Here is a 26,618-nt window from a genome sequence, read left to right as displayed (position 1 = left end):
AGCCCTCATCTTTTAGGTGTAGTTCGTAAACTGGCTTCCCCCTTCTTTGCACTTGTTGTTTCTGCATGTCTCAGCTGAGGCAGTTAAAGTTTCAGGTGGGGGTGCGAAACAAAGAAAGCATTTGGTGCTGCCACTGTCTTTTTAGTACCTCATAGCTTTTCCAGGCAGCAGTATTATGCACTTCCTTTACGCCTGCGCCTAGAGTCCCAGGCCAGGCCCTTAAGGTTCTTATCTGCCTCTTTTCCTTTGCCACAGGTCAGTGGGCCTTAACCGTATAAGGTATATGTATTGCTGCACTGTTTCTTTGCCATCTCTCAGCCCAGGCTCTTAGGTACGATTTGGGCATATCTCCAGGCAGTCCCTTCTAAAATACCTCCCCCCCCCCCCCCCCCCAAAAAAAATCTAGGGCGATCTGAATGAGAGTAATCAGAACTTCTTGATCCCTGGAGTTTGACAGGCTGGAAGTCTAACTCCACTCCTTGAAGCAGCAGCCTGCACTAGTCTAAACTCCATGCCAGCTCCATACCTATGTTGTGAGGTGCAGGTCAGGCTGAGTGGCATGCAGCATAGGTGCAGTGGAAGATTCTGGTTACTTTCAAGCAGGGTGATGAAGGAAAACAATTGGCCTCATGGGATCCCACAAACTTGTTTTTGTCGTGCTGGCTCATAAGGCTGTGCCCTGAAAATAAATAATTTCCAAAATAATTTTCTGATTGACTTCTAAAAGCAAATTCCTTACCTTAGAATATTCTCCAGGCGTTGGACATCATGTCCCCTGCAAAACCTTCAGGGTGCAAACCTTGCAGAGATTGCCACAGGCAGATGTCTGTGTCTGATCCCACTTGGTTTGTCTCTGGTGCCAGTACCCAGTCCAGCAGCCTGTCCAGTCAATGCAGAACTGAGCCACAGAGCCCAGAAAGTTTGCCGGAACCAGTCCCAACATGCTGCCCAGTCCATCGCCCCTCTGGCTCATGAAGCCAACAAGCCAATCAATCACAGCCATTAGATTTGCAGCACCTGCCTCAGTGGTCAGCGATTACATCCAACATGTGGGTGCTGCAGATTGTGCAGAAGGGGTACACCTAACCATGTTTGAAAACACCTCAGCTCTTCCCACCATCCAAAGAACTGCTGACAAGACCAACTTCTCTTACTTCATCAGGAGGTGCAGAATCTTTTGGCCAAGGGAGCCATTGAGAGGGTGCCTGAAGTAGGGTGTGGTTGTTGTATATGCTACTTCCTGGTGCCAAAGATAGATTGAGGCCTCCACCCTATAGTAGATCTAGATCCTTTCATTGTCTCCCATGAAAAAAGAGAAATTCAAGATGGTCACCCTGGCTCTGGTCCAGTCTACTCTGGTTACTGGATGGTAGTGCAAGACCAGCAGGACAAGTATTTCCACATCCCAGTCTTGACGGCCCACAGGCTTTACCTGTGGTTCACTGTGGGCCATAAGCATTTCAGTTCGCTGTGCTCCCTTTTGGCCTCACCAGTGCCCCTCAAGTGCTCAGAATAAGTGATGCAGTTGTAAAAGCCCATCAATGGACGTTAAGGGTTCCAGTCTTCCCCTATCTTGACAACTGGCTGATGCCAAGTTCACCCTAGGCAGTCTTTGCCCACTTCCAGACTAAGCAAAACTTTTGCATTTATTGTGTTTCAATATCAACATGCCGAAGTCACACCCGACTCGCTCTCAAATGCTCCCTTTCATCAGTGTCATTCTAAACACAGTGCAGTTCCACGCTTATCCCCTATATTCAGGTTGTGATTCTGATGTTTCGGTAAATTAACTTTGAGGCTGTGGGTCTCATTGCCTCCTGCTGATACAACACACCCAATGGCATACATGGACTCTGCAGGGGGACCTGAAGTTCCAGTAGACGCAACATCAGGGGAAAATTTCCAACTTGGTCCAGATATCGGAGGGAACTGCAAAATCAGTTGGGTCAGCAGCCACCCCCTCTTGTTCCTCCACCCCCGTCTCCCCCCCCAAAACCACACCCACACATGCATGCACAGCTCACAGTGGTGACCAACACATTCCAGGGTTGGGCTACCACCTGTGAAGTGGAGATCAGGGGACTCTGGTCTGCAGCAGAATCTCCGCTCTATCATCTTGTTGGAGTTGAGCTATTTGTTGTAATTGAAACCTTCTATCCATCAAAGGAAGCCTGACTCAGGTGTTCACGTATAATGCCACTGTCATTTGGTACCTCAGCAAATGAATTGGTGGGGTTGTGGACCATGTGCCAGAAGGTTCTGTCACTGAACATTGTTGGAACATTAGGGCATAATTCTGGTCGTACAATACCTGGTGGAATCTCTGAAGGCCATGCTGAACAGTCAGTGTCTCTCGGATCATAAGTGGTGTCTACATCCAAAGGCTGTACAAGGTCTTCCGAAACCGTGGAGAACTTAGCTCAATAAGTTTGCCCAGAACATGCAATACCAGCACTTCTGTGTGCTGGAATTTCTAAAGTGGCTCTTGCTCAGAGGTGTTCTGCCTCAAGTTGGGCTCTGCTCTCCTGTGCACCTTTCTGCTGATACTATTCCTGCTCCGAGATCTCAAGATCAGAAGCAATAAGGCTGCAAGTCATCCTAGTGGCTCTGGATTGTGCCTTGAGAATCTGGTATCCAGAACTCTTGAGAATGAGCATCTGTCCTCCAGCCTGGTTGCCTGTTTGAGGCTTTCCTGTTGCAGCAATAGGGTAGGGTACTGCACACATCCGCACACGCTTGACTTTCATGCCTGGAGATTGAGTTGCAACAGTTAAGTTTTCTAGCTCCCTCCCGAAGTTTGTGATGTCCTCTTTGCAGCCAGGCGTCCTTCAACTAAATTGGTTTATGACTATTGTTGGGATAAGTTTGTGACTTGGTGTTCCTCACTCTATGTGGACCTCCAAGAAGTATACCTAAAAGTATACAAGAGGCGTACGCTTGCGCTCGACCTACGCAATTTTTTTGTTTTGTTGTGGGTTTGCTTTTTTTTTTTTTTTTTTTTTGACGAGGAAGGTTTCATGAAAGACTGTCAGCACGCCAGGGTGACGCCTATATAGCCACTGCAGTGTAATTTCCAAGCGGAACAGCTCAACCTGCTGGCACGCAGAGGCACTGCTCAAAACTTTCCAGATCCAGTCAGATGCCCAGGGACTATTCAAAGGTCCGGAATCTGCGAGTAGAGAGTCTGCACTAGAAAGTGTTACCAAAGGTAAGTTCATTGTGCCATAAGCAAACCCAGTAGAAATAAATTACTTGAAGTTCTAAATCTCACTGAAGTGTAAAACAAATGAGGTTCAACAAGCAGATTTCTGCCCAGCTTTTGTTGCTGAATGCATCGTAAAAGTAGGAGTAACCTAGGGCAGCATATATTTCACCCCAGTGTACTTTATTGAAAACGTGTAGTACTTTAACTATTATAGCATTTGATTTGTTTTGGAGCTTGTCTGTTTCATTGGTAACACATGGTTTGTGCTCTGTTGTCCTCTGCACTGAGTCATGGACCACCCTTAATGGGTCAAGTAACTGCCTTTTGCCTACCCTAACATATTTAACTCCTGCCAAGGTGTCCAGTGTGGATGTCCAGGTAAAGGCAGAAAGATTAAGGGTGCTGTCGTCCTTTCGATATGGAATGGCTTAGGGCAATCTTCCCTGGCCACTTGACCATTAAATCTCTTGCCTGTAACTCGTTCTCCTGGGTAGTTGAGTAGCTTCCATACACAGACTTTCAGGTTAGTGCCTCACTGAGGTTTCAGTTACACGCACACCTGTGGGTTGTGCCTTAACCAATTCTGGACGTCACAAACCTATTAGAGTGGTATCTAGGTTTCTTTGGGTGTGCAGTCACTGCTTCTCAGTGGACCACATAGACCATTACTGTTATCTGTGATTTGAGGACAATGTATGAACCCCTTGCTGTTGTGCCCGTAATCTTCGTTTTGTTGCACTATTCCCACTTCCTATAGTGTAGATTATCTTCAGCTCTGCTGGGACAAGTTCATAGACCTATTACTTAGGTGCTGGATGCTTGGTGTTCTGCTTATAATTGGTTTGCGAAGCACCAGTTATGTGGTGAACGTTTGATTGCATGTGCTGCACTGTTGCAGACTTCAGCCCGATCCTTAGACCTATTCCCTTATTAGCAATGTAAAATTGATAAAGTAATTGTATTAGGTTTATGCAAACACTGACCCTCCCACAGAGCTCTGTCTTATTAGATGCTTAAACACAGCTTCTACACACTGTACTAACCATGCACAACAAACTTAGTGCACATCTTACACTTGATTGCCAAGCACTTTGTAGTCAAGTGTCTATAAAACTCTACTCCCTGATCCTCTATCCAAGGCAGTATTAGTTATGATTTTACTTGGGGGGGGGTGTGTGTGTGTATATATGTATGTGTGTGTGCCAATGCAGCAGTCCAAGTCTCCCATTATGACAACTGCGGTCATGCAGCAGTCGGACCACCAGGATCAGAAATGCTGGCGGTCTGGCAGTTGTGGAAGTCCTAATCCCATTGGTATGGGCAGTGCAGGGCTCCCCCTTGCTAGCACCATCAGTGTTCACTGTCTGCTTTGCAGACAATGATCATTGCGAGGGTGCTGGTGCACCCGACATCCTATAGCATTGCTGCGGCTCGATTACGAGCCGGAGACAATGCTGTAGGGTGGTTCCTGCTAGGCCAGTGGGTGGAAACTCAGGTTTCCACCCGCTGACCTAGTGGGAAACTCCTAAATGGGCCTGGCGGGGAGGTAGCCACTATGGTGGCAACGTCCTTGTGAGAAGTTTGGTGGACGGCCTAAACTGTCCGCCTAACTCTGAATGCTGCCCAAACTGTGAACGCTTTGGGTGTTTGTTTTTGCTCGGACACCCCCATGATGGACACAAAAAAAACATTTACCACATCCCTTCATTTTGCACAGAACACAATTATATTATTGAATAAAACAAGATAGTCAAATCTTAAAATCAGAGTGCCTAAAGATGATACATTAATCTGATGTCGGTCTTTGAAATGATCTTGTATAGTTCGTAGGTTTTATATAATTTCTAGTAACAGTTGTTAAAATTGTTATGAGAAGTAAATTTGCAGCAAGCAGTAGTAACTGTCAGTTTGGGGATATGCAGCTATGTCTTTTTGTCATCCTTCCCTATTACTGTAGTCCTTATCTGTTTGAGAGACATCTGGAGGACTGGGTGCATGAAATATTCAGTTTATTATGTCTAGTTTTGGGCTGGGTCGGGAAACCACTTTAGTTAGCAAGATTTGATCTTGGTTCTTCTGTACTTCTTTAGGGCAGTGAATACTTGCTTTACATGATATGGAGGCAGGCATCCTTACGCTAAACACTTGCTATCATGGTTCATTTGATGCAAGAAAAAGTTCAGATAGTTTTAAATCTTATTTGTGTTGTGGAAATAACATTATTCAGCCTTAACGAATGGTCTGAGTGGTTTCATTTGTCACTTTATAGACATGCCAATATATGCAGTAACATAGAGATTCCAGCAGACCATGGAGTGTTCAAGGCTTATAAAGACTTTGTTAAAAGTCTTAATGACCTGTCCGAGAATTAAAGCTAATACGCGTTCCAAGTATAATTACTTTACTTGTATGTTAGGATTGCTAGAAGTAGCCAAGGAAACGTTGTACAGATTGTGTGTATTGTAGTTCTTGATTCTCCATGTATGCCTACTTTGCTATCATTTTAATTAAATCTGATGTTAGAATCACACTAATTCATGGTGTGACCGCAAGACTCTGGAATGGATTATAAGCTAAGTGGTAAAACATGTTCTTTCTGCCTACTTATGTACTGATTGGTAATCTGTCTCTAGGACACGTACATGCCGCAAATCCCAATTTAGAGAACAATATCTCTTTAGTGAGTTTGAAGATAAAAGATCAAAGCTTGTTGAATTTGTGTGAAGTTTTGTGCCACTTGTAATGGTCTAGGGTGTAATCGGGCAGATCGGTTGCTTAATCAGGACGCAAGTTTGAAGAGTGGCTTTTAGGCCATTTAAATGTTCCTTTCCAGTTAAGTGCGAGTATAGTTGTGCTCAGTAAATATAAGGACTCTGAATTTATTTATATTTTTGGTTATTTATGAAGTTTAGTTTCTCAGAGCATCAACAATACCTACTATGGTTTCAAAATTACTGGGTTGCAGGTTCTCCTTAGAACATACTGCTGGTGAATCTTCAGATATTGAAGTATAATCTATTCTGCAGCAATAATCATTGAAGAGCACTGACCTAATGAATAGTGCTCAGTGACTTAAAGTAGGATCTCTGCAGTATGATTTTGAGGGTTGTAATTAGACCTGACAGTCTTAGGGTGGTTGTCCCCCCAACTTTTTGCCTGCCTCCCTTCATTTTTATCTTGATTTAGCTGGTTATAGGACTCTAGCACTAGTTAGCAGTGGTAAAGTGTGCAAAGTGTTTGTGCTCTCTCCCCTAACTATGGTCACATTGGCTCATACCCAATTGACATATTTCATTTACTTGTAAGTCCCTAGTAAAGTGCACTACATGTGCCCAAGGTCTGTAAATTAGATGCTACTAGTGGGCCTGCAGCATTGATTGTGCCATCCACATAAGTAGCCCCTTAACTATATCTCAGGCCTGCCACTGCGATGCCTGTGTGGCAGTTTCGCTGCCACTTCGGCTTGGCATTTAAAACTACTTGCTAAGCCTAAAATTGCCCTTTTATTACATATGTCACCCCTAAGGTATGCCCTAGGTCACCCATATGGTGGCGTGCTATGTAAGTAAAAGGCAGGGGCTTGTACCTTTTTGTGTTTTACATGTCCTGGTAGTGAAAAACTACCAACGTTGTTTTTCACTACTGTGAAGCCTGCTCCTCTCATAGGCCAACATTAGAAATTCCCTTATGTGCTTTTAACTGGTAATTTCTGATCAAGGAGTAGCCTTGCCATATTTGGTATGGTTGGAATGATAGTGAGAAATCCTACTTACTGGTGAAGTTGGATTTTGCATTACTATTTTAGAAATGTCACTTTTAGAAAGTAGGCATTTCTCTGCCATCTGTGCCTTACAGCCTGATTCCAATCCATGTCTGGTCTGTACTGGTTGACAGTTCCCCTTGTGCAGTCCAACCAGACAGCCATAAACAAAGGACACTCGGCTGTGTGTGCATACTGATGGCTCCCACTGGACAGGAAGGGTGGAGGGGCTCTCACTTCAACGGCCAGTGGCCTGCCTTCAAAACAAGGACTAATAACCCCCACAGGGCTCCTGGCAGACAGGGCTGGGTTAAAAGGGGAACTTGTGCATTTCAAAACCAATTGTTGTTTCCTCCACTTCAAAGGCACTTTTGAGTTTATATATACTGTCTGTGACCCCACCAAATCAGACACTTCTTCACCTACAACTTGACTGTCAGAGGGACTGCCTGGCTGCCCAAAGAACTCCTCTGGAGTGGTTTGCTGGAAGGACTGCTGGCCTGCTTGTTGCCCTGCTGACCCCGGACTCTGCTGGAAGGACTCTAGCTTTCTCCTCAAACGCTTGCCAAGGGTTTGGTTTGAGCTTGCCTCCTGTTCTGAGTTCTCAGGGCTGTCAGACTTCACCAAAGAAGACAATCCAGTGCATCAGAAAATCAACGCAACGCCTGCAAAACTTGACGCAATGCGCATTGTCTGCCGGATCGATGCAACGCATGTTGCCTCTGCTCAACGTGTTATGGACTTTCCACGCATCGTCCCTGGGTGTCAAAGTATCCCCACATCGCAGTGAGGCACCTAGCTGTGCTCCTGAAAACCGATACATCACCTTGAAGCATGGAAAGAATCTACACATCGCCTTTCCCATGCTGGAAAAATGTACGCATTCCTATTCATTTTGATGCATCTCATCCTCTGTGTCTGTATTTTGGATGCTTCTCAGGTACTGTTAAAAGGATTCAACCATTGATTCTTAAGGATTAAGACCCACTTAAACTTCTAAAAAGTGATATCTTGACTTGTGCATATTGGATTTTTGCTGCTTTGGTCTTATTTTATTCAGATAAATATCTATTTTCCTAAACTGGTGTGGAATAAATTTTGTGATGTTTTCACTGTTACCGTATGCTAGACTGCACAGATACTTTACACATTGCCTTCTAAATTAAGCCTGTCTGCTCTGTACCAAGCTACCAGAGGGTGAGCACAGTATTCTGTACTTTGTGTTGTGATTTACCCTGACTAAGATTGTGGTCCCTACTTTGACAGGGTGCATACCCCTACCAACTAGAGACCCAGTTTCTAATACTTGTGAGATCTGATTCTCAGCATACCTACTTACAGAAGCCAATGTCCATCCGTGGCAATCTAAATATGCCCCATATTGTGTTCTGCACTTGTAATATTTGAATATCTTGTTAGCACCTATCTTTATAAACATTCACATAGACCAACATGAAACTGTTGGTTTATCTTTTGTTGTCCTACCTATACATTTATACAATCTGTGTTGTGGTGACTTGCAGTAGTCGGGGCAGATTAACTGCATAAACTGATGGGCAATTGATGGACAGTTTCCTAGCCTGATTCACCACACTAGCCCTCAGTACAAGGCTGCTGAACTCCTGTCTTTAGCAGAACTATCAAATATGATGCTGAAATTCAAATAACTAATCCCATTTGAGATTATTCCCTCAAAAGGTTCAATCACCGCTAGCTCCAGCATCTTGCTTACTTCAGCTTTGATACTATCCTTCACATGGTCAGACTGTCTGTATATTTTGCTTTTGACTGGCATGTGGTCACCAGTGTCCACATCATGGACACACCCTCAAAAGGTTCTGCACCTTTGTGAAGGTGGGATTTTAGTCTGTTTTGAGTTTGAGCACATCCTAGCATTTCAGTTACTTGGTGTTACTAGTGACATCACCTGGTGAATTCTTCATTGTATCCCAGCTGGCTCTGTTCCCTTATCCACCTCACTTGTGCCAATGACTACTCTCCTCACCTTCAGGGTAGGTAGCATATAGAATAGGTTTGTGCGTCTAGGATTTATGTAGCAGAAGTCCTTGGGTGAGCCTGTTGGGTGATATGTGAGGTAATTTCATGTTGTATTACTGACCTTTGCTTTTTGTTGTGTACTAGGAGATTAAGCAGTCCAGTGCTCTGCCCTCTGTAGAACATTAGCTGTGTCCTGCATGGAGGCAGTGCCATGCATGCCATGGCCCTAAATCTTTTGCACCAAGCTTGGGTAGATTTAGAAGTGATCCAATGTATGTAAATACTTCCAGAAACAATGTATTATAAATTACGTTCCTGGTAAGAAATGTGGTTGATTTGTTGACTTACTATAGAATGGGCCTTTTGCTGGTTGACTGTTGTCCACATTGATCACAGAACCGCAGTAACAGGTTTCAGTAAGGACATTTTACAGATGTGCCACTGCTTTGCTCCTGCTGTTATTCGTGCATGCTGTCTTCACACCCTCATCACACCCTCTGAATAACCTGTTCTATTTTTAAATCCAAACGTATCTGCCTTCTCAATTGCTGTTCATTCAAAACAACAGTAAGGAATTGATTTAGTACAGTTTTTGGAATTAATCTTTTTTTAAATATGAATACGGTGTAAATGTTTGTTGCAGCTAGCTTAACAGCCTGGAAGGGGCTGAAATAACAAGGATGGAACATACGCATTGCTTATTTTGGGAAGTGCCACTTTTTTTTTTTTGTGTGTGTGTTCCACCATGGGTGCTCGAGTTTGGACAGAGGACACTCATTTTATCTGCCATTTCCCATTGATAACGTTGATTTGTTGACTGCTTTGTCCACCAGTCTGGGAATTTGTGCCTGTGGCCAACTGAGATTCCCAAAGTGTTCAGCATACCTGATTAGTCCTTGCGGCTGCCTGAATTTATCTTTTTTTTCACCAGATTGGTATAATTGTTTTAAAGGTGAGACAAAGTGCTCTGAAGTGGCTTCTGGGGCACATGAACTATATAATGTGCATTTCATAATGCAACTGTGCCATATCCTCGTGAGGTAAATAGGTCTCTTACTTTCAGAGTTTAATGGTATTGCACTGATCTTCCAATGGTGAATTGGCCCTGTAGGGGATTCAGATTTGTGCCCTACGGTCACGGCTCCAGGGAGTGTTCATATTTGTAACCTATAAATTCCATGGAGCTCTAAGGTCTGCTTTCAGCAGGCCGAAGGATCCTACTTGGATGGACTAAGAGGTCAGTAAAGAGAAGTTTAGAAGAAGTAGGCTATTAGAGGTTCTGCCACCTTTACGTGGGAGAGTGAACCCCCACTACTACAGTGCACTCGGGTGCCCAGGGAGACCTTTCGGCTACAGGTAGATGCAGCACTATCATCTTTTGTGCACCCCCAATGTCTTATTAACCTGTCAATAAACCTCTGTGAGGTTATTTGACTGTCTCTAGTGCCTCTGTAAATGGCAGCAAAATTCCTGCATGCTGTGGTATTCAGAACTCAAAGTAGCCTGTCTTCTGCTGTGACTCTGAATTTACCCCCACTGCACCGATTTTGGATAACTGACGACAAGGTGCCAGTGCATCATATTTCCCATGTTTTAGCTCTGAAGCACCATGCCAGAGGATGGCGTTCTAGATCTTCATGTTATCGTTCTGAGATTTTAAAGAAATGCAGAATCAGTGGAGAAGACCCTCTCACTGCACCCTGCCTGGACGGGCAAAGAGTCCAAGGTCACTCCTTTGAAGTTAAGACCCCGATTGAACTTTTTCATCCATTCAGCACTTGAGTATGCTTAGCCTGAGCAGTGTGTGTGTACTGAAGGACAAAAGGTGCTCGGATGACTTGAAGTTTGAGGGGTGTGGTTAGTAATGTTTGTCACTTTGTAATGTTGGTGTTACGGTGACCAAGACGCGTTGACCACCACTCTCTGTAATCCTATTGTGTTCTACTTAAGGCTGCCAGTGTGTGAACGAAAACATGTCTGTTCTTTTCCAGTATACTACACCAAAAATGATCTCATCTAGGATGAGCTGTATTACTGTGGGATGTACCGTGGCGTATTTCGTTCCCAGTTATTTTGTCCGTATATTGAAAGGTTCACTATCTTTTAACTGCACTGTTTGATTATATTTTGTTTTGATGGCTAAAACCATGCCGAAGTGCATTTGTTCAGTCATTCTAGATTATATAGAGGCATCTGCTAATCCAGTAAATTTTGTGAAGTCATTTTCTCTTTTGAGGCACAATTCACGCCTGTTCAAGAACTGCTGGGCGCCGATTTCATATTGATAAAGAAGTCTGATTTCTCATCTTTTTTTAAATATACTTCGTCGTTTTCAAGGGCGCCCTTTTATTTTCGAGAACCTCTTTTGCAGTATTGACATGCTTTAGGATTTGAAGAAGCTAAAGCCTCCTCTTGGCAATCTTGCAGGGGTGATATGTGCAGATAGCTTGACGGCAATTCACTTCATGGACTCCAATTTAAGAATGCACATTTTCAGTCCATCAGGTCCGAGGCCGAGGATTCACCATGTGGTGTTTTCAGACGGGAGATTCACCCTGTAGCTTTATTATACTGGAGAGTGGCTCCGTTCCGTCTAGAGCGTCTCAATATTGCAGAGACCTTGAGGAGTTTCAGCCCTCGTGCTGGTAAGACATCGCCATGGCAGTGGTATGCCGTATGGGAAGAAAGGACAAGGTGGTATATATCAACCTGTAAATGTACACTCGCTCGGTCAGTAAATGGGGATCGTTCAAATATATGGGCAAAGTAATAATCGGAAACAGGAAAAAACTGCAGTTAGCCCGACTGCTCACGGTGTTACGGGGCAATGTCATGAAGGAACCCGATGTATGTTATTCTAAAAAGTGACAAAAATCAGATCAGTCCACAGGTAAGCTAAATCCTGTTCGAAACAGGATTATTACTAGAACAAGGCGCTACGATAAAGCTTCAGAATATCGCCCAGTAACCCCCGCATGACGGCCCACAGCCCCGAGATGTTTGTTTACCTAGTAATTGCAGGTTTCTGAGGGCTCCGGCGGCATTATCTTCCCTTGAACTCCAGCCCGAGGCTGCAGGGCAGCTGCCTGCGCGAAAACCGAGATGTCGGCATTTATGCATTTATTATCCACCCATCACTGTCCATAAATACAAGTGCGTCCGGGGGCGTAAATGGAATAAGATTCGACAAGACGAACAAGAGGGACGAAAATAGCCCTGAAAGGGACGGCTCTTTCGAGGTTGTTTGAAGTGTTTTCTCTCCTCGGTGGAGGAAGGTGTTTTTAATCTCTAGATGAACAAAGCTGTCCGCTCCTTTTCCTGTCCATGGCAACTCCACTTGGACAAAAGACCTACTGCACAAACGCCTGCATGAGAACTGTCCGATTCACCATTGATGTGCTGAAGCGTCAGCATCTGAGGAAATGCTGAAGGCTACAGCATCTTTAGGGCACGGGCCAGACAGCTTTAGCTCTTCTATTGAACCTCTTATTGTGTACGTTAGAAATCACAGTGGGTTTTTGCTCTGATTGAATGGCAGCCTTGTTCTATTTCTCTGGCTTTCCTCCCTGTTCTGTGTGCCCTGCGCCACTATTGCTTCCGATAGGATGTGTTATACCTATCTCCTGCTTACATGAGGGAATTTTCCCAATTATTGCTTCTGACATGATTTGTACCCTTCCCCTGCTTATATGAAGGGACTTGTTTTCTTTCGTTTGGCACTCTGTTGGAATACTGGACTTTTTTTTTGTTGCCCCTCTCGTTGCCTTCCCACAGTTTTGGTGGTCCTCGCACCCCTCCCCAGCCGTCACTGCCCCTTTTTGCTTTGCACCGCTAGTCCGTTGCTCCCCATCCTGTTAGCCATTATTAGGTCGAAGCTTACCAGGCAGCTGCTAAAGATAGCTTGGGGGCATTCAGAAAGCTTTCCTGACAATGTGTTCTGTTCGTTGTTTACCATTGGCTTTGTGGTTTATAACTAATACATTCTGGCTTTCTATTTGCTGGCTTTATTTGTTTTCAGCTGTCCAACGTGAGTTTGTCCCTCACAAGGAGCAAAGTCCTCTCACACCAACTTCCCTTGTATTCTTCCACCAGTGCTTCTTTCTGAAAATCTTTCTTTTCACATTTGCTGTGCATTCAGAGACAGAGGTCAAATGCCAGGCTCTTTCTTTCAAGGGAGCTTAATGTTTACTTTTGTTTCTCATCCTTCAAAGTGAAAGGATTTATGTGACCATTTTCTGGGTACTCAGGCTAGGGAAGGGATTTTTTCCTAACACACATTTAAGTGAACTCTGCAAGTATTTCAGAACATATCAGAAATACTAAGGCACAATTTAAGCACATTGTTTTTTCTGAAGTGTGTAGCAAACAAATACTTTTAATATGATCAAAACAAATCAATACACTGGGTGATGTCATTTTCACACAGTTGTGCGCTGTATAGTTTTATTATTAAAACTGTATGTCTGTGAAATTGAAATGGTCCTGTCAATTGAAAATGCTGCGTTTTCTGTATTGGGTCTGCTACCACACCATGCATATTCAACTCTGCCACCCATTCTGCTCTTCCCTGCTGCAGTCTACTCCACACCATGCCAATACTTTATGCCCATGCACTTACCTCTATGACCCTCAATACCCCTTCCTCCAACCCACTGAAACCGCCTTTGATTTACTGTGTACCACTGCACTCTACACCACTTCACCCCCTTACTTTCTGCACCACCGCACTCTATACTTCACTTCGCCACGGCACTTCATTCTACTCTGAAACAATCTCTTCTGCGTTGCTGCATTCCACGCCACTGCTCTCTGATGCTGCATTCTACATCACTGTACTCTGCAGAACTGAGCCATTTCGCTCTGAGGAGCCGCACCACTACTGAGGCGCTGCACCCCTCTGCTCGACAGCACTCTACTCCACTAACTTTTAGCCATGTTTGTGTAAAACATGGTTAAAACACATTAACAAAGCAAATAGCTCTTGGAAGAGTTATTGGCTTTGCCAATGCTTGCTGTGTGTATATATACACACACACACACAATCTCTCTCTCTCTCTCTCTCTCTCTCTCTCCTTTTTTTTTTTTTTTTTTTTGTTGCACTCCCTCACACTTGTAATGTGCAGTTTTAATATGATGGTCCTGTTGGAGCGTTATTTGCAAACCACAGAGTAACGTTGAATGAGGATTTCAGAATGGCCCTCATTCATGCGTGTGCGACGTGGCACACCGGCGGCCATGTTGGAATTAGTAATTTACTATTGGTACGTGGCTGCCGCATTTTGTTTTGGGGCTCGAGACTCCTGTCGTTCAGTCCTTAAATACCATGCTTTCCGTGAATATATTGTGATGTGTGCCATGATTTCAAGTAAAACATCTAATGAACTTGTCATCCTTTCTGAAGTGGAGTCTGGTTTGTCTAAATAGACTGCCCAAATGTGTGCCTTGCCTAAATACCATAAAACCTAAATTGGTTTGTTAAAAATTCCTCAATTCAGTCACTCCCTCTTCTCACCTATTGTAGTAATGTCAGCTCGTGTCTTTATAGGGTGTAATTTGCTGGCCACCTGTTTGAATGAGGCCTATCCTGTTTTCTCTGCTCAATGTTTCTTTCTTGATGCTGTTACATTGGATAAAAGCATCTTTTTATTTTAAATTATTCTGAAATGGCAGCAGTATTTTATGTACACTTAAACATTTCAAGCCATAGCGCTTCATGTCGTTATGTCCATCCCATCGTCGTGTTTTCCTTTGTTTATGCTCGTCTTTCCATGTCTTTCATTGCAGCTTGTTACTTACACGTTTTCATGGCGTGCTTTGTTTTCGTGTTAATATAATTATACATTGGGGAGTTTCTGAACTGGTATAGAAAGAGTGTAAAGTGGGCAGGGAAATCCTTTTCATGAACTTTCACATTACATCACAAAATATACATATTTTTCTCACTGTTGTTTTGATCAACATAATGCAGAAATGTTGACCCTTTCAGGCAGAGAGTAAAGTTTTTGATTCCTGGGGGACTTGTAGTTTTTTCTTTCACGGTTAAAGACTGAGTACATCCTGGCTTCTCAAATAAACTGCCCTTGCGGGCATCTCCGGGCTGTTTAACCTCTGTTTGTCCTCTACTTGCAGATATGAAGCAATTACTGTGGACTCATGATGGCCGCCTTCTTGCGCTGATCACTATTAGCGAGGATTTCTTAAGATGTGAATGCGTTTTTTATATTCTTTATTCAATGTTACTCTTTACTCGTGCATAATATTTTACATAAATTCAGATGTGGTTTACATTAGGGTGACCCTCAAAGAAATCCTTGTGAAATGCTTAAGATTTTTTGTTTGTGTGTAAAATAAAAAATCCACTTTCTCGCTTTGAATGGTATAAGTTGGTATACCTGGGCTTACCTGGCGGGCTAGGGAAATGAGTTGGGTGTTGTCAAGGTTGACTTGGGTCATGCAACACTACAGGAAATTACCTTTTCTGTTTTTTTCTAGTAGCTTGGTTGCCATTTAATGTATTTGCAGCACATTTATCAGCTAAAACGTGTATTAAAGTCCTTTTAAAATCCCCCCCCCCCCGCAATTTTGAATCGCAATTCAAAAGGAGTTATGTCAAGGGATAGGGTGGCAGCTGATTTCAGCCTCTTTTAGTTGAACTCCTTCCACTATAGTGGAACAGAACCAATATTTGTTTGCAAGTAGTTATTCCTGGTCTCTGGCGGCATTGAGAAGCTGAACAAGCCATTGGCAATACCAATGTGCATGCTTAAAACTCAAAATGGAAATGTCCTCTATTGACTTTGCAAATGTGTTTTGCATCTTGGAACAGAGACCTGCCAGGTCTGCTTGTGCTCATTCTAACCAAGTGCTTTGAGGTCTGGCAAAGGAGCTAGTTAAGGTGTGAGAATGCTTCTCGTAGTGTGACGTCTGGTGTGTGAAGAGCATGCTTCTGGAACTGCAACTGCAACTGCTAGGTTATGAGTATTGAGTGTTGGTATTCAGGGCATTTGTACTGCTGATGGATACTTCTACATGCATTTTTCTCCTGTTGAACTTTTCAAGGTATCAGACTGAACCTGGAAAATGTCAGTGCTTTGACACCAGTAGGGGGAGCTGGCTCCATGTCTGCTACGGAAGTGATGTTTAGTTACTTCATCAAAGCTATATAGTGCCCACTCTGGCACAGTAGTGTTGGTTACATATTCTTTCCTTGGCCTTTTGTTCAGATCCAGAGCTCACTCTGTTTTCTTGCTTGAGTGCTTCAAATTCTCTAAAAAATACAAAAAAGTTCAGAGCTCTGACTATCTTGAATCCTTTGGGATTTAAACCCTATAAGGAATGCAAGGGGCAGATGTCTCCAAAGACTACCTTTACATTTGCCCATTGTGTTTACGGTCAGACCATGACAGTCATGTGATTGTCTCAATATTCACCCCCAACGCAATAAAGAAGAGTTGGGCCAAATGTTTCCTGGTACAGGCCACCAACAACAAGACTGATGCAGCACACCTTGGGCTGCTTCAGGTCTCTTATCTTCACACTCCTCAAGCATCCCAAAGAAGCATAAGAAACTGCTCCTTCTAGAGGTCGGTCACCCAGGTGCCCCTCAATTCCCACAGTATCTTCAACCTCTGAGCTAAAGAATCTCTTGCTCTTCCATACCAACTGGTGACAAATTCACCCCTGGCACCGCCCCAAAGCCTGCAGTCAAATAGTCCCATTCCAAGCTTCCTCCAGCCCATATTATCCTGTCTTCCCAGCAGTTTCTTAACCCCATTTTTGGCATTTTCTCCAGGGCAGCAGCCCCATCTAGCTCACGTTCAGGCCCAGTGGCACCATACAGCATTCCCATGTTCATGCTAACTCTGGCATTATTTGGAGCTGATCTTTTGGTCTCTGGTGCAAGCCAGACCCTTATTCACACCGGTCAAAAGGGATGAAGCTCTTCCCTCACTGCCTCAAATGACATCACCCCTGTTGCCACGTCTCCTCCCCTACCTGCCTGGACTGACACCATTCCTGGCTTCTACAGGGTCAGCTACAGCTTCCTGTGGAATAGCACAGATCCAGAACAGAGGCTGCAGATTCACGGAGAAGTATCACCATGAACGTAGTCCCACCTATTGCCATCTATCTTTTTAGGTCAGATTCCGATCTCCATGAGCAGTATGGGACCAGATAAGGGTTCGACCATATTTCTCTTGACTGAGCTGTAGTGTGTATTTTTTTTTTAAATGGCCTCTTTAGCCAGTGGCCTTGATACTTTACCTGAGCTAAAGATGGTGTTCCCTTCGGGCATCTCCACCTGGGGTTTTATCTTTACCTTCTGTAGACCGGAAGGTAGCAGAAGTTCATGAGTTACCCCTGCCCTCAAATGAAACCAAAATAAATGTGCTCACTGACGTTCTTGATCCTTGTGGCCAAACCTTTGAACTGTTGGTCCATTTTCATGTAGTGAGAGAGGCCCACTTCAGCTCCTGAAGTAAATAAATTAGTTTCAAGGCACTATTGCCCTGCCACCTTGGGCCCCACCCATCCATGTCCTGAGAGCTTTACAATAAAGGCTTCTTGCGCTTCAGCTCTCATAAGCTTCCCCATCCACTCCATCAGACACCTGGAGGCTTGGAGCAAGAAGGACTTTTCCACTAATAGTATGGCATTCGAATGATTAAACACCATATGCTTTTTAGGCATATACACTCTTATCCTCTAGGACATTGTCCAGTGGGTTGTCCTTCTTATCCCTGATGACCAGAAAACTAATTTCTCAAAAGTCACTGTGTGGGAAGGATGTTTCATTGTATATAATCGAATCAGGCCTTTATTGCTAACTCTGGCATGGGCTATGGGGTCCTCTATCATTGTACAATGTATGTATGTGGCACCGCTTCAGCACAAACCTAGCCAGAAGGAAGTGGGTACTGTACAGCAGGGATGTGGAATTTATTAAAATATCTACTTGTCCATGGGACAGGTTGCTTCATAGATCTACTTGCCCTGTTAAAAATCCACTTGTCCTTTTGGTGCTTCATAGTGTGGGGACAAATTAAGGCAGCAATTTCATTATATAAGAGCTCTGATTACAGCCTCTCTGATTATGCCAGGGGTCATATTACAGTACAGTTTAAATCCTAGAATTCCCTTCTATTGCCCCTTTCCAAAGACCTCCATACTGGGGCTGAATGTAGCAGTAACAAATAGTTCCAGGGTTGGAATGCACTTTTGACCCTGTGCAAACCTACTAACTTACATGTTTTAGATGTTTTTACAGCTCTTCTCTAATCTTTTCCTATACTGAGCAAGCTTGGAAATTTACTCCTGAAAGAAGCAAAAGTAAAATGTCTTCTGGGGTTGGGGGAAAAAGTGGTGGTAGGCGAAGCGAACATGTAAAAGCTCAACAGATGTTCGCATGACCAAATCTAAACATGCATATTTGCTTGTGCTGGAATGCATTTCACAAATATTTTTTAGGAGTGATTTCCTTGCCTACTTTTGTTAATTCTTGTGAATTAATAAGACATACATCTACACTAATGCATAGACATATACCATGGGTGCACTTTTTGCGACTTTGTATACGAATTGGACTCTTAGGTGTGGCATTAACCAAGACCTTTTGTTATTAAAATTCTGTCTCTCTCTCTGTTTATCTATTGGCTTGCTTCACTGTGAGTGGCAGTAGTCTGCTCTTTCAGAAGGAGCGTATCTGCACACAAATTAGTTTCTATTCCGTGCCAGGAATGTTGTGGCAATGTGTGATTTGGAGAACAAAAAAATATTTTTACCAATTTTTGTTATAATAAGGGCCTGGCAGCCCCCACAGCTAAAAAGTTGTAAAAAGACCATGTCCAAAGAAGACACGGAATGACAAAACCAAAAGGTGAACCACCAATGTCAGAACTTTTTGGCTTTACCATTGCTAGTTTATTTTTGTTTTCCATAATCATTTTGAAGCCTGTTACCCTGATTTTTCCATTATGAAATTTTTTGTTAATACTAGCATGTATCAATACAAATTACTAAATGATGCTTCACAGACATGGTACCTACATTTCACAGTAGTTTAGCAAAACGTTTTTTTTCTGGTTGCATTTTTTATGAACAAATTATTTTTAAAGCAGAGTTGGCAATCTTGCTTTCAAGATTCTGCAACTATATGCATCTAATCAGAGCATTATGGGAGCATAATACATAGCTTCATAATAAACTTTGCAAACCTATGTATACGCTTTTATACTGGAACCACGGTCGGCAGTAATGTAGTCTGAACTTACATTTGGTTAGAGTGCTCACCCTACCAATAAAGGATTTGCATTAATAAACCATAAACATAAGTTTCAGCAGCATTAACATAGGAACACAAATATTACCTTAACTGCAAAAAGTGCCCTTCCCCGATCCATAATTTATTGTAAACTGGCAGCCAAAGGGTTTGTGCTGCGGGGGTTTGGCCCTACTTGTTCCAGGGACACAATAGACACAAACTTGTTGTCCTTGACACCAAACCATATGTCCTGTGTGTCTGGCTTTAAGAATTCCACATCCCTGGTGCAGTCTACACTCAAGTGATAGAGGTAGCTGGGTTGTGGACAATTAATGCATTGTGATGAAGTGTTTTTTAAAGAGGTGATTGCTTCTCTGATTTGGTGTTGGAGCCAGATATTGTACAACTGTGTTTGGAATACTTCTTTTTTTCCAAGTAGGAATACAATCTGCCGTCCAATCCTGGGCTGCAGGGTATTGAATTTTTTTTCCAGGAAGAATACGTTCAAGATGCTGACTCAGCTGCGGTTCTTTTGGCTTTGGAAACAGACCGGTTGTTATCACTCGATTTACAGGACACTCAATTTCATATTCCAGTCCTGCTCTCACAACAGGAGTAATTGCTTTTTGTGGTGGGCTACACCAATTATCAAATTGTGGTGGCTTGACATAGACCTCTCCTGTCTTCACCAAAGTGTTGATGAATGAAAACTGAATCAGCAGTTTGTGATGCGCTGTCAGCCATTCTTCTGTTTGACCATGGCTTTCTGATAATCTGTGGCAAATCTCATTTGGCGCCTCTCACCTAGAGCCTTCCGAAGATCTCTTGCTCATAGAGGCAATTCTGGACACTGCCTTTCTCTGTGCATTCCCTTCCCAGACAATCAAGGTGGTGGTTACATCCTTCTGGGAATATATATAGCTTCCAGGCATGATGCTCTTGTATCAACTAGGTCTGCTTTTCCTGGTCACTTATCCACGTTGGCAAATGAAGACTCTGCGGTGGTGTCTCTGCAGGTAGTGGGACCAGCCTGGGGATATCAGTTGGATACCATTGTGGCCTTCCAGTATGTTTAAATGTCAAAATGGTTTTAAGAGTGGGGATAGCTCTCCCAGGCTTCAGGCCTGTCTCCTCCCCCTAAAAGCCTCAAAGCTATTTCTGCTCCTCCATGGGTTTGGGGGAGACATTTCACTAGATGACAGGAATAATTTGTTAGGAAAAAAAAATATGGGAGTAGTGCTGGCCATCCAGGTATCAGTCTTATCTACACCCCCCACCCACATCTCCCCACTCTAAACTCCAACAGACTTCCTGCTGCTCTCGGACCTAGAGCATCTCCATATGCCATGACAAACGAAAGGCAATTTGAGTTCTTTATGGTGTAATACTGACATATGGGCAGGAAGAGGATTGTGGGGGGGATAAATCCCAATATTCTTTAACTTCGCATGGTGAATAGCTGCAGTTTTCTGGCTATTTCAACTGGGGAACCCCGGGCATTTATGACACTTGAATCTAAAGAAATCCAGGCTGGTGTGGCTGGCATGTATCCCTCTACCTTTTCTTACCTAGAATGTACTGCAGATTTAAAACTTTGGAATGTGAGGAAAATGCAGTATTTTAATCAGTGAGGAAAAGTTCTTGAATCTGGAGTTCCACAAAAATCGTACCTCTCGGCATTCCCAAACTTGTTCAGGGAAAGTGATGTCTCTTGTGTGGCTGAACGAAATTTAAAGTCACCAGATTTTCCCCATGAAAATTGGATCAATTTGGTGATGTGGGTAGCTGCAGTGTTTGGGCTGGAACTTGGCCACAGCCCGGGGCAACTTACAAACCCTAGACTTTGCTGGAAATTAGGTACCTTGGAGAGTCCATGATTAAATGACTTGTGTGGATCCCATTACACTTTCTTACTAAGAATACCCTGCAGACCTGAAAATCTGACTAACATTACACATTTTCTGCAAATTTCTGAGGGAAAGTTAGGATTTTTCTGGATGTCTGCAGATTCCTACCAACAGGCATTCCCGCACTTACCTAGATAAAACACAGTATCCTGCTTTGTGTGTATGGTTGGGAATGGTGGGGGTGTTGGGGGGGGGGGGGGGTGGTTCGAGGGTTGTAATCCATGAAAGGAACTGTTCAAACCATGGACTTTGTGAGGACCACAGACTACATGTGGTTGGTTTCCATCTGTTCTGTCGCCGGTGTTGTACTGTTGTTTCACTAGTGACTTCACTACTGCATATCATCATTCTTCAATTGAGCAAACACTGTCCTATTGTACTGATCACCACTATGCAGTGTGGGTAGCTAATGTTTTCAAAACAGCTTTAGGACTAGGATTATTTACAATAAGTGTAAGAAGCTTGCTTTATAAATCTGTAATACTTTACTTAAAACATTTTTTCATTAGTGCTCTTTCTCATCCTAAATGTCACCCTTTTGCAGGGCATAACATTTCTACGTCTGCAACATTGTCCTTTTAGGTAGCACAGCCATGGGCCAACCGCGTCCTGTCTGTCTTGGAATATGTTTGTTATAAAACAAACAGTAAATTTACTGAAGAGGAGACTCTTTGGGACTGATTTATAAATTGCAGCAATATAGTGTAAACATTCAGCTCTCCCTCAAATCTTTGTATGCTGGTCTCCTTTCAAAAACTTTATTAGGTTATTTCGTGAAACTGGCCCTTCTCTTTCAGATGACTCACCCGCATTGTTGCAGATTTGCTTATGCTTGAATGACTGAACGGAACAGGGCTTCTTATAAGATACTCCCACCCTCCCCAGTCTGCCCTTCTTACATTGGTGGCTGCCTCAAATCTCAAGGGGATAAGGGTTTAGAATGGGGGGGTTGGAGGACGGGTGTGGGCGGTGGGGGCAAGTGTGGGGGACGAGGGTAACCATAAAATAAATGTTTAAAAAAAAACTTTTTTTTTTAAACGTACCTGTCCTGCTGCTGTGGCAACCTCGCTCCTCTTATCACCTGATGGTGTCCAAGGAGTCCCTGGGACACCAGCACAGGTTCCCTATGCAATCCTGGTGCTGCTTTCATGCCATTCCTAGCATGAGAGCAGTGCCAGGATTTGTCTGAGCTTCTTGGTCTGCCACTGACAGTGCATTGGAGTCTGTGCTGTTTCTTCAACGGTTGGAGAAACCTACGAATGTCAGTTTGGCCGGCCTAAGATGGGCGGCCAAACTAAAATGCATGCTTAAGTGCACTCCACTCCTCCTCCTGATGTCTTATTTTTCAGCTGCTAGCTTGTAGCCAGCAACTCCTTCGCCATTGCACAGGAGCTGCCCCTGCCTTCTTAGAAGGTAATGGGGCATACATCAATTTGATTTCAGTTTAATACTCCTGTTTATTGTGCTTAATTGATTTGTCAAAGCATCCAGGTCTGATGTGAACTGTTCGGCATTGTCTACTTAGCGCATTGGCATCATATAATTTTGTACTAACTTGTTGACATATTGATAGTAGGACACTCTTTGGGGATGAGGACGTAAATGGCAGGAGGTTAAAATGTATTTAAAGAGAAGCTTGTCTATATATGAGCCATTGTGAAAATGTGGGTTTGTTCAATAGTCATTTTGCCAGTGCTGGCAATTTTTCTGCCTTTTAGGGTACCAATTTAAGTATTGGCACTCCTTTACAGGAGGCTATGCTTATGACAAACTCATGAGCAAGAGTGCCTGGTGAGGCACCACCCGGGTGACACTTTACGCTTTTGTGATTTGCACGAGTCTCAATGTACCTTGCCACTTTCCCTTTTGATGATGGAATTAGTAGAATAAATATTCTTTGGTTGAATAAAATAGTAAATACTTACCAGGACTTCTGCTTCTGGAAGTTTAGGCGGTTTAGAAGCTTGTAATCAGTTTCGTGATCAACTGTGGGATTGCCCACTTGTGGTTTAAGGATTTATTTTGAATTTGCTGCACATCGCTTTAAATTAAAATGTTTGTTATCCACCCTATAGAATTGCTTGACGCTCCTGAGCCTAATGTTTCAAGGGGTGCACCCCTCAAGTACCAAGCAAAGTTCATGTAAGCTTTTCTGCATGAAAGCATTGTTTCGGGCACCATTTGAGCCCTAGTTTTGTAAAAGCCTCAGTAGTCTGTTTGATGGTGCAGTAGAGCACAGTTGTTTTGAGTTGCATATTTCATGATGGCATTTCAATAAAATCCCATGGTCGCTACAACCATGTAGGAAAATGTCAAGTGAATGTTCTGTAGTATATTTGCATCATACTTTGCATCTGGATGGTTTTATTGAAAATGGGCAGTGCCTCCTTCTTCCCAATAGCAATAGAGATTGAATGAGGAAGAGCTTTGAGTTCTAAAACTCTAAATTGCTCCTGCAGTCATTGATGTCTCTTCCAAAATTAGAAGAAATGCTGATCAGTTGTTAGTCAATGAAATACCAGCGTACACTGGTACATCCCCAAATTAATTGGTGGTCTTTTTTGTATTATCAGTGTCCTATATGCAACATGTCCATCTAAGCTGTGGGTGTGATTTGCTTGCCTAATGCCACTCATATTGTCTATTCTGAAGAAGGCTTATTTCAAAAATATTGCACTTGCCTTCATCTCGATATCACAGCATATGGACCTTGTTGTGAGCACCTGTTTGAAAAAGAATGTTGTCACCATAGTAACACATTTCTTTTATTTTTAGGTGATGCCCTTAAACCATGTCCGACAAGATGTCGAGTTTCCTGCACGTGGGGGACATTGTCTCATTGTACGCAGAGGGATCCGTGAATGGCTTTATCAATACGCTGGGGTAAGGCGAGTTTTGTCTTTGACTAGCCAGCTGTCCTCTATCTTCTGTGCTTTCATTGGTTGGTTGCTGCAGGGATATCTCAACTTTTATTCTGTCTTCTCTTAAACTGCATGCAATTTGGAGTTTTACATAGTCAATTGAACATTCTGTATGGTTTTCCAAGTGAGTTTGACCTCTAACTTAAGCTTCGTCATTTACTTAACCACATGTTGCCTTAATGTCCCTCCTGCAATTTTATCTTTTTTTTGGACTCAGAGTCTGTTTATTGCATCTCCAAGTAGTATATAAACATTGTACAAGTCAAAGGAGTTAGTTTGTGACCGCACATAAGTAAATTGTCCACACTTACAGGGTACAATATTAAAGTTTGAGGGTTGGTGAGGAGTTTAATCATAAGGGTAGTGTAGGCCGACCCAGTAGCCTGCCTCAAATCCCATGAACCACCAAGTAATACTTATGTGCCCATTTGTTACTATCACTCTAGCAATCCTGTATGAGGTAATGTGGTAAGTCCCTGTGGTGGAAGTTTTAAGAACTGGGGCATTGGCAGAAGAGCACTGTCCGGTATGAGGACCGCAACTGACTCAAGGCTTGAGAACATTAAGCTGGCTGTCGCAGTTGCTGCCCCTAGTAAATTTTATCTTTTTTTAATATGCGATTTATATTCACATATTCAGTTTGTGATAATCTTGTAGCCTATCTTCCCTTGTTGTGGGTGCTCAATGTCTACTTATAATTCTGAAGGTCGAAGCTAGTTAATCTGATTGGGGGGGCGGCTAAGATGGGCAAAAGTATTGGCGAAAATCTACGATTTGCTTTATTTGTGGTTTTGTTTGTGTTCTGTTAGCTCAATTTGTCTACTTTCCCTCTACTTTTCTAATCGTGTCAGAACTCTAGATGCATGTTGCAGCTGTAGGAAGCTGGCTCTGTATATACTATACCAAAACAAGTTATAGTGTACACTGAGTCCAGGGGTTCCCCAGAGGCTAAAGTAGATAATACTAATGCTCTTTTGTCGTAGTGTGGTCGAGCATTTAGGCTTATCAAAGGGTAGTGTAAAGCATTTGTTGTGTACACACAGTCAGGAAATGAGGCACACCTTCAATGACTAACTCCAAACCACTGTTTATTATAAAGCAAAAATAGACCTTTTTACTTTATACTAGCACCAAAAGGTCTTAGTTGCAGGTACTTACAGTAGTATCAAGCTTATGTATAAAATGTACTTTGTTTAGACTTAGTAGATAAAACAGTTTACAAGTAATGTTTATTTTAAAAGTTGACAGTGCATTTTCTCATTGGAACCAAAGCAGCCCTAGGGGAGGAAAAATATTAGCACAGTTAACAGGCAAGAACTTGACTTACAATCATAGTCTCCAGAGGTTTAGATGTCCATAGGTCAAAGTTAAAATTCAGCTCAAAATTAAACCACAAGCAATATGGGGTCCTCTGGGTGCAGAGGTTGAGTTGGTGTTGGGCTTTCTATAGAATTCCATGAGGACTGGGGGCACTTGGAAGAACACAAGTTGCAGATAAGCACCTGGGGTTTCAGAACACAGGCCAGTGGATAAGACAAGACAAGTAGGAGAGGGGCTCGCTGGATGTTGCTAGACCATCAGTCAGATTCCCTAAGGCCAGGGATCTGCGGGTGCAGAGGTACTTTTGGGTGTCAGGCAATCTTCTTCGGATCTGGTTTCAATCAGGGGGGTCCTCCTGATTCTGGCTGTCTGGTGTTGTGTTGGCTAGGAGGGGTCAACCCTGGGAGGATTCATGGTCAATCACTTGCGGACCTTCTCTAGACTGGTGGGCCACCTGGACTCGTGCCATGGGCATCTGTGCAGAATGGACAGGGCTTGCAGATGAGGGTCATTTCTGGCATCCTTTTGGTGGGTTTCCTCTGGATGGGCTGCTGTCTTCTGGAGTTCTTGGTCCTCCTCTGCGGCAGGCAGGCCTCAGTTTGTGGAGGTTGCTAGTCCTGCAGGATGTATCGCCTCTTTGTAGCAGGAGTCTTGAAGCTGCAGACAGGCTTGTAGGGCTGGGGCCAAGTCAGTTGTCTGGGGTCTTCACTGCTGGGGTCAGCTCCTCAGTCTTTTCTTGAGTTTGCCAGGAATCTGGTGAGCAAGGTTCAGGAGTGCCCCTAAATACTAGATTTAGGGGTGTTACAGGGGTCAGAGTGCAGTAGCCAATGGCTACTGTCCCTGAGGGTGGCTACTCACTCCATGTACCCTCTTCCGTTGGGGAGGGTGGGCACATTCTTAGCCCTATTGGTCCCACTCCTCCAAAACAAGATGGAGGATTCTGCAAAGAGGGTGGTCGCTTCAACTCTGTACATCTTAGGAGCGGTCCTAGCTGCAGTGGGCACTCCTTGTTTTTCCTAATTTTCCTTCTGGACCTGCCACCAAAGTGGGGCTTGGATCAGGGGGTGGGCTTCTCCCCTAGTTGGCAGGCCTCCTGTTGGATTGTCCCCCAAGGCACTCCAAGTGTTGCATTACCTGCTGGGGGGAGGTGATTCACACCTCCACCCAGAGCAGCCTTTGTTCCTGAACCCAGAGACCTCAAAGGCTTCCACCCCATGGGGTCACAAACTTGTCTTAGTGGCAGGCT

General features: G+C 43.5%; 1 protein-coding gene across 5 annotated transcripts in view; it reads left to right on the top strand.

Moving 5' to 3' along the window:
- Window positions 1-26,618, top strand: part of ITPR1 (inositol 1,4,5-trisphosphate receptor type 1) — a 1,104,774-nt gene that overhangs the window by 83,440 nt on the left and 994,716 nt on the right. For all 5 annotated transcript variants that reach the window (XM_069206352.1, XM_069206351.1, XM_069206348.1 and 2 more), the window contains exon 2: window positions 23,907-24,014. In XM_069206352.1, the coding sequence (XP_069062453.1) occupies window positions 23,923-24,014 (92 nt within the window). In that variant the 5' untranslated portion in view covers window positions 23,907-23,922. The remainder of the gene's footprint in view (window positions 1-23,906; window positions 24,015-26,618) is intronic.

Source organism: Pleurodeles waltl, chromosome 9 (assembly GCF_031143425.1).
Source record: "Pleurodeles waltl isolate 20211129_DDA chromosome 9, aPleWal1.hap1.20221129, whole genome shotgun sequence".
Classification (NCBI taxonomy): domain Eukaryota; kingdom Metazoa; phylum Chordata; class Amphibia; order Caudata; family Salamandridae; genus Pleurodeles; species Pleurodeles waltl.
This window is presented reverse-complemented; position numbering and strand designations above follow the sequence as displayed.